At 38.9% G+C, this 12,859-nt stretch overlaps 1 protein-coding gene across 1 annotated transcript; it reads left to right on the top strand.

Annotated features, from left to right (window-relative positions):
• Positions 1 to 5,921: 5,921 nt before the first annotated feature.
• LOC116502851 (histone-lysine N-methyltransferase SETMAR) lies at positions 5,922 to 12,057 on the top strand. Its single transcript, XM_032208808.1, has 2 exons — positions 5,922 to 6,065; positions 10,713 to 12,057. The coding sequence occupies exons 1-2, from the start codon at positions 5,991 to 5,993 to the stop codon at positions 11,493 to 11,495; spliced, it is 858 nt and encodes a 285-aa protein (XP_032064699.1). The 5' UTR covers positions 5,922 to 5,990; the 3' UTR covers positions 11,496 to 12,057.
• Positions 12,058 to 12,859: the final 802 nt, after the last annotated feature.

The raw sequence follows: 12,859 nt of genomic DNA, 5'->3' as shown, positions 1-12,859 counted from the left end.
TATTTAGATAATTATGCATTGCTCCCTTTGTCATCTGCCCCACTTCCCCCTGAGGGCAACCACAATTTTCCCCATGGTTAGCTTAAGATATTTTGCATCCTGACTGACTGATGAGACCTTTCCTTATGGTGCGTGAAGACAGAAACTGGACTGATAATTGGGTCTTATCTCAGTGATGACAAAATTGTTTCTGTCATCAATCCCTAAGGGGCTGCCACAAAGAAGAGGAGGGCAAACTATTCTCCAAAGCACCTGAAGGCAGGACAAGAAGCGATAGATGGAAACTAATCAAGGACAGAAGCAACCTAGAATTAATGAGAAATTTCCTGACAGTGAGAACAATTAATCAGTGAAATGACTTGATTCCAAAATGTTGTGCATGCTCCAACACTGGAGGTTTTAAAGAAGCAATTGGACAATCATTTGTCTGAAATGGTATAGAGTTTCCTGCATGAGCAGGGGGTTGGACTAGAAGATCCTCAAGGTCCATTCCAATTATGTTATTTGTTATTTAGTTTCCTTCATGCCAAATTAGGGGCCATGGTTCAAGCTTTATTATATAGAAGGTTATGCCCTCTCACAAAGAGGAAGTCACGGGGCCGCTAGCCTATCTGAGACCACCTTGTTCTACCTGATGGAGTATCAGTCTTATTCTTGATAGAAATTTGATGCCAATAGGGCAGGAGTGTCAATCTCAATTTAACTGATGGCTGCATCAGAGTTGTGTTTGACCTTGGGGGGGAAGGGGTCATGGCCAAGGAGGGTAAGCCCAACCCGATGTCACTTGTGTCGGGGCGCCTGTTGTGGCCCAAGCGCTTGCCAGCAAAAATGGGCTTCCAAGCTCCATTTCCGGCTGCAACAGCCTTCTGCAACCCTCTCCCACAAACCATCACAGGAGGCTGTCATAGTTGAAAACAGAGTACATGAAAGCAGCACATGGCCCTTGCGAGCTCCATTTTCAGCTGTGTTGGCCTCCTGCAACCCTCTGCCAGAGAACCAAAATGGAGCTGGGGGTGGGGGCTCCATCAAAGGTGGTATTCAGCAGGTTCTGACCAGTTCTGGAGAACCGGTAGCAGAAATTTTGAGTAGTTCGGAGAACTGATAAATACCACCTCTGACTGGCCCCATCCCCATCTATTCTCTGCCTCCCAAGTCCCAGCTGATTGGGAAGAAATGGAGATTTTACAGTACCCTTCCCCTGCCACACCCACCAAGCCATGCCCACAGAACCAGTAGTAAAAGTTTTGAATCTCACCACTGTGTGCAGCCTTTGTTTATGCTGTTTTCAGCTGCACCAGCCTCTTGCTACCTATGTGGCCCTCCCGATGATTGGCCCATAGGCTTTGTGTTTCACACCCCTGCAATAGGGAGAGAATTCTCTGTTTCTCAATAGTCTCTATTGGGAAGGAGATTTGTTTATATGTTAATTCATCTTTAATTTTAGTCAACTCAAAGAAATATACACATCTAAGGCTCTTGTCTCCACAAGAAACCTGTGACATGGGATGGGCTGAGGACAGAGAGAAAGGGAATGGCCCAAATTCACCCAGCCAACTTTCATTCCTAAGGGAAGATTAAAACTCACAGTCTTCCAGTTTGTAGCCAGTGCCTTAGCCTCCACTAACATAGAGGTGAACCTTTTTTCTTGCACAATTGCCCTATTGAAAACAGTTTTACTGAAAACTGACCAAGTAAAATGAATTAAACCTACTAGTGTTGTCTTCCAGAAATATAACTGAAATACTGTAAGATTCTTTTTTAAGCTCATTGAAGGGAGAAGGACAGGCAGGGAAGAGTAGACCAAGTAAGAATTAGAATCTTGCAGATAACTTTTAAAAGGTGTTTTTCCATAGTAATAAACCATAAATCAGTTTATTTTTAACACCGTGGCAATGCCCTTGGCTATTGCATTATTACCATAGTAACTATGGTAAGAATAAAGGATTTACTTCAGGATTAATAGAGAATGTCTTAGAATTCACTGTTTAAATAAATGACAATAAAAGTGTAAGCGGTGCAGTAACTAGAGCATTAAAAAAAACCTCAAAATCAATTTATTCCCAGCCCAACCCAATTCACAGGTTTAGGATGAGGAAGGCGTATTAGGAATGTTCATTGCCTTGAGATACTTATAAAGTAATAAAGGCAGGATAAATATCTAATAAAATTACTGACTAATAAAATTTGCAGTATTAACATAAAGCTAATTTGAAATATTTTAATATTTATTTTAAAAAATGCACAAGTCTGCCTTATATGTTGTTCAACTACTAGCCTATCTGTTTAAAAATGCTATGAAAGGAAGGTGGGATACCAATTCAACCAATAAATAAATTATTTTTCCCCTTGTCTTAAGGGAGATGATCAGATGGGACATCTCTTTTAAGGCAGAGGTGCAAATCAGACTTCACAACTCTGAGTGACCACTAGTCAGCAGAATAGAATTACTGTAAAAATGTTTGTACAGTATCTCTACATCTTTTTGCAATCCAGATTGCAAAATATACTTAAAGATGCCTTCCCAAGTATTATTTATCCTATATCTATTTATTTTGAAATGCGAAAAACATGGATCTGAACCCATCTTTTTCTTTTTCTACAATATTCATACTTGGTTAAGCAAACAATGGCTTAAACAACGTATCAGCTAATTCTAAAATCAGCATTCACATTTTGTTGCTTGGGTCTGCCCAGTAAAATTGTTGGTTTGCCATCTCCTCAGAGAATCACAATTTCACAACTCCAGAAGGTGTCATTATCAGAAACTTCCTTTGCAAATCCTTTCATTTCAAAACCATTTTGTGAAGTGATATTGGGAAATAGAAAGGATGTGAACATAACACGGCTACATTTACTTTCATGGTATAAACCAGAACTGTGTGGGTTTTTTTCTGGACTAAACTCCATAATTGTGGGGAGAAGCAGAATAAAACCCAAAGTTGATTTAATGTATAGATAAATATAATTATAATGATGCCTACTTAATTTGATTATTTTCCATTCGTAATTGTAAACATTTTCTTCTTCTGTCACATTACACATTATAATTTGAAAACAACTTTTGGAAATCCCAGTGGCAGCCTCATAGGCTTTGAGAACTCCTTCAGCCTCATTGTTTCTAATTTTGCACTTCTGTCCTAAATTTTTTAGTAATTTCATATTTGCTTGTCAAATACTAGAAAAAACATACAGGTGTATTACAAAATTGTGTTTTAATGTATTACATTTAATGATGTTCCCTTGTAATCACATGTCTCCTATCTATTTTAACTAATATTCATATCTTGTTACCAAGAAGGATGCAGTTCTTATACGTAGAGAAAGTAAACTTTATCAGAGAAGAAGAAAATTCATACATGTACTTTTATTTTGAATAATAGCTTGAGTTGAAGAAACTAGAAGTTTTCCTAATATATAAATTTCATATGTTAATATCAGCACAAAGTCTAGGTAGACCCACAAGTGGAAAACTTAAACATATCTGACATTAGACCTCAAAGTATATTTGATATGATGAAGGGGACTATGTCATTTTACAAAAGCATATATCGTAGTAAATAGAATAAAATGACTTGGAATGGATCTTGTAGGGTTAGGGTTAAACTCACGACCTCACGTTGTCATCACGTGATGTATCATGACCTTTGCTAAACCGGGGGTGGGGATGGCCAGCACGTGATGCATCCGGCCCACAGGCCATGAGTTTGACACCCCTGCCCTATACCATTTCTGACAGATGGCTGTCCAGTCTCTTCTTCAAAGCTTCCAGTGATGAAGCACCTATAACTTCTGAAAGCAAGCTGTTCCATTGATTCATTGTTCTCACTGTCAGAAAATTTCTCCTCATTTCTGGGTTGAATCTCCCCTTGATCAGTTTCCATCCATTATTCCTTGTCTGGCCTTCAGGTCCTTTGGAAAATAGGTTGACCCCCTCCTCTCTGTGACAGCCCCTCAAATATTGGAATACTGCTATCAGATTACCCCTGACACTGCTATCATGTCACCCCTGATATATTAGCCTTTGTCACAAGAAAAAGTATCCACACTATTTTTGGTTACCATTAGAGTTATAAAACTTTAACAAAAACTTCAAAGGATGACACTGGCAGTTTAATCTATTTAGCCAAGGTGATTTCATTCTCATGTAAAATTGAGATTAGTTCCAATTTGACAATAGCTATTCTTCTTGAGGTATTAATTAAAGTAATTTTTCATGTTAACTAATTGGTATAACTATTTCCGCTGTAGCTAATGAGGTTGGAATGTATCCAAGGGGGTACGTTAGAATTCCAGGAGTCGGCACCTTGTCTACCTCTTTTCTCAGATATAGATGAGAAGCAGTGGCGACTTTTTTTTTTACATTGTGACATCTGATTTGATGGTTCCTCCACCTCTAATGTGCTTCATTAGGGCTGCACATCTCCCTAGTAAACAGTAGGGTGCCTCAACTGTTTGTCAGGGCTTTGAAAATGATCTTTGACTGCTCATCAAAGAAAAATCCAGCTCTAACCCATTGATAATGAGCTTGGCCTTATAACAGGGGGTCCACTGAGAAGGCAGTGGCTGTTTCTTTCACAGAAAATGTGTCATTAGACATTTATAAAATGAGCAGCTATTGTGTAGTTTCAGATACTTGGCAAAAAGTATGAAAAATAACAAATAGATTCGCTCCAATTTACTTAATGGTCAGTATTAATTACTGCACATTTTTAAAGTGCACCAAGCATTTTCCTCCAGCTGTCAAGGACTAATACATATGTATAGACTCTTTTTGAGGTAGTACAATGCCATCCAAAAGAAGAGATAGAAGGATCCCAGAACCAGGGAGCCCTAATGCCCAAAAACACTTACATATACACTATGGCCAAGTAGCATATTGTGTGGTAACACTGTCTGGATTCATTTGTAGCCCAGCACCTTAGCCCCTACTAAGATAAGAGTTGATTCATGACATTTCATTTTAATTTATGCCAATTACTGTACATTGTGACAATAAGGTTATTCTATTCTATTCTTCTAATTTCCTAATTCTAATTCTGTAATTCTAATTCTATTTCTCTAATTCAAATTCTTCTATTCTTTAATTTTAATTATTCTATTCTATTCCTCATCACGTTTTTACCAATTTATAGTTGTCTATCGTACTACACATTTACCCCAAGTCACTGGTTAGAAACATTTTACATGGATGAAGGCAAACTTTTTACAAGCTACAATGGCCCTGTTCACACACTATACAAAACTAGGGCTACTTCGCAAAAAGCTAGAAGGCAGTAAAGAGACAATGAAAACTTTGATAGCTGTACCAGGCCAAAATCAAACAAACTAATTATGGGTCGGTGCAATATACGAATCAACTATGTTTTTTTTAAAAAAAAAAAAATAGCGCGCCACTTAGAAGCAACAAATCTGAAGTACTTTCACTTATCCAAAACACATGCAAACGAAATCTACCTAACAAGGATCGATCGCATTTCTAGTCGATGTGTATTTCCTCATCAACTTTTTTAAAATCAGTATTCAAATAATTCTTGAAATGGACAGTTGCAGCAATAACTGAAAAATGCATAAAGGCTTGAATCTGTGAGTGAAATTGGCCCTTTTAGGGTATTTTCCTCCTTCCCCCACAATAAGAGTGACAGTTTGCTCCGCATAAGACAAGCCGATATTGAGGGTGGGGAAACCAACTATTTCTAGCTAAAACCCCGTCTTCTTCCACATTAACCTTTTCCAGAAAAAGAAAGACAGATAAAGAGCAAGTGTCAGATGAAACCCAGAAGCACCGTACTGTGCACTACTCTGTCCTGTTACTCTATTAAATTGGTCTTGAAAAGACACCGAGGAACATTCCAAAAATTATTCCCTTTTGCCATTGGCTGAAGCTCGCTATTGGTAAAACGAAACTGCCGTGCGCAGCCAATCCCGGCAGAAAGGGCGGAACAAAGGAAGGCCGAAGGGACTGCTGTTTTCCTCGCAGCTGGAGACGGAGCATGGATGTGAGTCGCGGCCTGGAGCCTCTGCCGGTATCCGTGTGGCCGCGGTTGGAGGAACTTCCGGTTTTCCAGGTGAGAGAGGAGGAAGAAGGAGCTGAGCAGAAGCCTGCGGGCAAGGACCGATAGAAAGCTATGTTTTCTGGTACGGAATGAAGGGCTGTTTAAAACCGCGGCGGTGGCATCGAAAGGGACACTGGGAATTAGAGTTTTCTGTGGGCTGGTTGTTCCTATATCTGCAGCGGAAGCCTTAATCTTCCGAAAACTACAATGCCTAGAATTCAGTGGGGCGGGGCCGTAGAATGGAACGGAAGGGGTTTGCGTGAACGGCGTTTTCGACGCACCTGCCGAGAGTAAGTTTCAAAGGTGCTTTTTTTTCCGGGTTTTTCTTTGAAGACGTTTCCCTCCTCATCCTAGAAGCTTCTTCAGCTCTGGATGGATGGTGGGGAATGGAAGGACTTATACTTTATAGCTTCTTGGATGAGAAGAGAAACGTCTTCAAAGAAAAGTCAAGTTGTCTCTTGATAAAAAAGCACCTTTGGGACAACCATGACTGAAAATCTCCATAGACATTTAGCAATGCACTTTGGGATGAACACCCTTCGAATGGTGCGGGAGTATGAACGGATCCCCCCCCCCCCCAAATGTAGATTACAGGAACCGTTTGCGTTTCTGTTTGAGATGCAGACACCACAGACTCATCCCCAGCAGCCTGCACCCTAACCCTAACCACCACATGACATAAAAACTATATTTTTTTAAAAACAATAAAACTATACCAATTGATAAAGTAGTTCTGAAACGTCTTTGCAAGCAGCTTGAGGCTGATAGATTAATCAAACTCCATTAATATAAGTAGATTTCAGATGTTCATTGGTCAAGAGTAAATTCGGTTAAATGTATCTATAAAGCCTGGGTTATTTTTTTTTCTTGGATTAAAATATTTTTAAAGTGTTTGAAACCACTAAAAGTGTTTGAACCGCTTTTAAAGAAATTACACACTAAAAATAATTACCTCAGTCTTGATCCTTAAAGATGCAGTTCAATTCCATTCTTCAGTTTTGACAATGAGCAATAGCTTTTCCTGCACTGCTTTCCAAATAGTTTATTGATTAGATCTATGGTTTGATTTGTAGTGCAGTCTCCTATTTTTCTCTCACACCAACCCTGTGAGTTGTTAGGGTTAAGAGTGAGTGACTGATCCAACCAATCTTCTTGCCTATGTCACCCAACAAGCTTTCATGCCTACCGTGAAACTAGAACTCATTGTCTCCTAATTTCTAGCCTGGTGCCTTAACCACCAGACCAAACTGTTTTGCTTAATGGTTGTATGAGGGACATAAATTCAAAATATGGTTTTCATTATATCTCTAGCTTAATGTATACTTTTTATGCAGATGATAAAGAAACTTTATAACACCTTTTGTGAAAAAAGTCAGTTTTGCTTTCCTTCGAGTTAGTGTAAGTTGAATAATCCATAAAATCCATTAGAGGTCACTCTTGTTCTGGCAAAACTATTGTGTGCTGTTACCTCAAGAAATGTTTCACTGCAAGTTTCTATTGAAATAAATACTGTACAAAGTATTTTAATGTAAGATTGTTAATGTTACTAAATGTTCTTAATATAAAAGATTAAAAAATAATTTTGCAGTTGTGTGTGGCTGACCATGACTGGGCTCAACTAAGAAGATGTGGCCATGGCCTGTACTTGGATGAGAAAAATATACATCTGGATATCAGCATACTGATATTTGATCATGTTTCATCAGATGATCTCACCCAGCATCTTCATGTCAGGCTTAACTGGGAGGGGAAAGTGATGAACCCCAAGAAACCCTATAGTGCAGTGCCCTAGAATTATATATCACCTCTATGTCCCCAGCACTGGATGGAACTAGTCCCAGGAAAGAGAACAATACCTCCACTCTCAGTGCCTACAGCTAGTCAAAAAAGAGATTATTTCAGGTGGTTCTGAAAAATGCTAAGATGTCATGGGTACCACTCTCATTCTGGGTCCACCAGAAGTAATCCACAAGTGTCATCATCAATGCTATCCAAGTTCTAAACTGAAAAGTTGAAAGTTAGGTGGAACAATAGCAATAGCATATTGCCCCACAAACTTGGTGTTCGTTTTACTGACCTTGGAAGGATGGAAGGCTAAATCAATCTTGAGCTGGCGGGATTCAAACTCCCAAATTTCTGGCAATTGGGAGCCAGCAGTATTAGCTTGCAATACCGAATTCTAACCATTGTGCCACCATGGCTCCTATAGCTTGTCCATTCCCACCCATGGAGGCATTTTCTGTATGAGCAGAAAAATATTAAGGCTTCCCTTATTGTCACAACATAGTCCTTAGTGCTAGCTTTTACATGTGTTGGATTGACCTCTTATCTTTCTGTAGCAATACTTTAGGTGTGTCTTCTGATGTTTCATCTACCAGAGCTCATTTGTGCATCAAGGTAACCCCTAGGGTTGATGTATAAGGGAGATTAGGAGCAATCTAATTACACTTTCATTCCAAGAAGAAACTACAGTTTTAGTTAATCAGAGTGTCAGAGAATTTAACAAGCTGCTTTTGAAAGCCATCAAATGAATAGATTCTTACATGTGATAAAATCCTGGACATTTAAAAAAATATTTATTTCTGTGACATCAGCATTTTTGGAACTTAAGATTCACTATATAACAAACATAACACAGTTATGTTTTAATATCCTTTAATATCCTTGGTTATTATTTTCAAACCGTCACCCAGTCTAAATGCACAGGATTGCTTTAGCAATAGCACTTAGACTAATATACCGCTTCATGGTGTTTTTTACAGCCCTCTCTGAGCGATTTTTAGAGTCAGCATATTGTCCCCAACAATCTGGGTTCTCATTTTACTGACCTCGGAAGGATGGAAGGCTGAGTCAGCCTTGAGCCTGGTTAGATCCAAATTGTAAGGCAGCCAGCAGTCAGCAGAAGTAGCCTGCAGAACTGCATTCTAACCATTGCGCCACCACAGCTCTTTTAATATTTAGTTATGGTAGATCATTTAGAATCCTTTCATGAAGAAATGGTGAATTAGTAGAAGCCTGATAAAGCAGTGCATTCTCATAGCACTGTTTTCATGCATATTAAATCAGTTGTAATGTCTTACATCTCCCCATTTGTGGTTTTGTTTCAATATGTGGAATAACAACTTTTTCCAAGTTTTTCTTTCTGTAATTAAAGAATACATTTGTTATCTAAAATGTCCAAAATCATGGCTTGTCCCATCACATAAAATTAGAAACAAGAGATTTGGTAGGCTGGCAAGATAATTTTATTCTTGCTTCAGCTAATAAGCTACTTTAGAGGAATTAAATTATGAATGCATCCTCAATTGAGCCCTGTGGGTAAGCATCTACATAGTAAGAAATAAATTTTGAAGAAATCATGCTAGAAGCAAGGGAGGAAAATGATAAAATGACAATTATCTAGTTTGCTTTAGACTTCTGCCAAGTAACAAACTGATATTGGTTTTAAAAGATGAGCATTTTCTTCTGTGGTTACTGGACATAATTTGTTCTTTTAAAAAAATACTGTTCATATCCGATTAATGTTTCTTTCCAGACCTCTTTTGTTCCTCATGTTTTTCCTGTTTTACTTTCACACATGTTCATTTGGAAACAAAACTATTGCAAGGAATAATTCATTTGTTAACTAGAAATTGAATGCATGAATCATAGACTTTTAAAAGGAGAATATGCTGTCTCCTTTTTGACCTCACATGAGTTATTTCGCAGAATCTGGATGAAAATACAATGTACAATTGAACATTTAATATCACCAAAATCTGTTCTTATAATAGAGAAGTACTCAAATTCTCTGTATAAGTTGCCATAATGAAGTAGATAGCATTGTATCTACTGCTGACAGGCTATCTAGATATAGATGGTCTCTTAAGATATTTCACCACTAATCAAATCTTTTTATCATTTTCTAAATGAATGTATGTATGTGTATGTGTGTGTATAATTTAGAAAGTGATAAAAAGATTTAATATTGGTGTGTGTGGGGGGGGGTATTCACCCATTTTTGAACTGCATACAAATTGTCAAAATACATTACAGTACATGGCATTTTATGTAAGTAAAACAGATGTTGATATGTCTATAGGGATAGATGGTCTCTTAAGACATTTCTATTTTACCCACTTTTTAAACCAATATATATAATCACTCATTCTAAACATTGCATGTGCTGATATTTCAGCGCTATTTCAGCAAAGGTAGGGAAAATCTTTGGAGATATTAATGAAAAGAAGAACTAGAGATGACATTAAAGCAGTGTTCCAATATTAGAGGAGCTGACACAAGGAAGAAGGCGTCAATCTATTTTCCAAAGTATCAGAAGGCAAGACAAGAAACAATGGATGGAAACTAATCAAGGAGAGGAACAACCTAAACTAAGGATAAATTTCCTAACAGTGAGAAACAATTAATCAATTGAACAGCTTGCTTCAGAAGTTGTGGGTACTTCATCACTGGAGACTTTTAAGAAGAGATTGGACAGCCACTTGTCTGAAATGCTATAGGGTCTCCTGCTTGAGTAGGAGATTGGACTAGAAGACCTCCAAGGTCTCTTCCAAATGTATTATTCTGTATTCTTTTGCCTTTTTACACAATATATTATGCCAGCTTCTTCAGCTATGACTAGATAGCCCTCAAGTTAATTTCCTCTGTTTTCTTTCTCAGTATAGTCCCGATCATGTGCCTGGAGCTGGAGGCAAACCAGACCCATCTGAGATCTCCTTCTCGGGGTGCAGCTGTCATTCTGCTTCCTGCCTGGCTCCAGCATGTTCTTGTCTTCACTACGGAGAAAATTATAAAAACTTATCCATGGAGACGGAAGGAAGTGAACTGAGATTTTCAAAGCCTATTTTTGAATGCAACGCTATGTGCCACTGTGGAGAGATGTGTCAAAATAGAGTAGTTCAACGGGGCTTACAGTTCCAGCTGGAAGTATTCAAGACCACTGAGAAAGGGTGGGGTCTTCGCACCCGGGAATTCATACCCAAAGGACGATTTGTGTGTGAATATGCTGGGGAAATTCTAGGCATTGATGAAGCACGTAAAAGGACTCAGTTGCAGACATCAAGTGATTCAAATTACATTATAACAATTAGGGAACACTTGTATGATGGGACGACAATAGAGACTTTCGTAGACCCCACATATATCGGCAATGTTGGTAGATTCCTGAACCACTCCTGTGAGCCCAACCTCTTTATGATGCCTGTCCGAATAGATTCAATGGTGCCTAAGTTAGCACTTTTTGCTGACCGCGACATCGGTGCAGGCGAAGAGCTTTCATACGATTATTCTGGAAGGTATCATAATTTTTTTCCCATAGAAGAGCCAGGCAGCAAACAAGAACAGCAAGTATTAAAGAAACCTTGCTTTTGTAGAACTAAATCATGTACAGGCTTCTTGCCTTTTGACAGTTCTTTATTCCTCAAAGATGGTAAGAGAAAGTAATGTTGAAGGAAAAGTCTGAAGCTGAAAAGAACAGCTGGGTGCTTCTTTTAAAGCTTGCTTGCAGGAATGTCCAGCAGTGATAAAAATCAGCCTTACATACAGACATCCCCACACATGAAATGCAGAGGTGCTTGTTTGAGTGGCTGAGTGATTAATTATGCATCGATGAAATGTTTTTCCATCCAGAATATCAGTTGTAACATCAAATATGTCAGTATCAGATAAGTTGTAAATATTGTACCAGATTGGTTGAAATCTTGCCCTGAAGAATGTGCAAGAAGTGATAATGGAATATCAAGAGACATTGGGACAAGGGTGAGCTAGTCTTTTTCCTTTCAAGCCATATTCACTGCCTTGTGGTGGGTTTGGATCATTAAATCAACCTGTAACAATTCTCTCATTGCCATGGGATTCTGCTAAGGAGAAGTCATCCTCGAGTTCTTTTTCTCAGTCCCAGTCTTCAAATAATTTCAGGATTATGCAACATCATACTAGGGCAGGGGTGTCAAAGTCAAGACCTATGGGCTGGATCCGGCCCACGGGGTGCTTAGATCTGGCCTGTGAGGCCACCCTGGAAACAGCAAAGGACTGGCCCATGGTGCCTCTGCCAGTGAAAATGGAGCAGCCCTCCTGAGCTGTGTTTTCACTGGCAGAGTGCTTGGGCCACCACAGTGATGAGTGACGTCGAGCTTGCCACGGCCACCTGACACCCCTTCCCCTGATGACAAATACCCTCAATGTGACCCTCAATGAAATTAAGTTTGACACCCCTATGCTAGGGGGAGAGGCTACATTTGTGCCCTTCCCACAATATAATTCCACAATACAGAGAGGGAAGGGTTTATATGTGGGAAAGGGGGAGGAAAGCCAATATGCACTTTCTGGTTGGCATTTCTTTTGTTAATACTTATGGTTATGCCCAAGCATTGATAATAAAATTATTGGCTCCATATTGTTCCTCTTTATATGTTGGCATTAAAAATTAAAGGAGAAGAAGCAGCAGGTCAGATTAGTGAATGAATGTACAGTAACAATTTGCTAGATTGCTTACTGGAAAAATACTATATGAACTATCAGTTAACATATATCAGTGGTCACCTGATATGAGCTGGTCTTGTACTCTGTGTTTAAAAATATTTTTTCCCTAATCCCAAAGGTGCTTTTTTCAAGAGGCAACTGGGTTTTCTGGGTTTTCTTTGAAGGCGTTTAGAGCTGAAGAAGCTTCTTGGATGAGAAGTGAAACGTCTTCAAAGAAAAACTAGTTGCTAGAAGTCCAGTTGCCTCTTTAAAAAAGGCAACTGGACTTTCCAATTTGGGTCAATTATGACTTGGATGATTGAGAATCTCCATAGACATTTTCCCTC

The sequence above is a fragment of the Thamnophis elegans genome, chromosome 2 (assembly GCF_009769535.1).
Source record: "Thamnophis elegans isolate rThaEle1 chromosome 2, rThaEle1.pri, whole genome shotgun sequence".
Lineage (NCBI taxonomy): Eukaryota > Metazoa > Chordata > Lepidosauria > Squamata > Colubridae > Thamnophis > Thamnophis elegans.
This window is presented reverse-complemented; position numbering and strand designations above follow the sequence as displayed.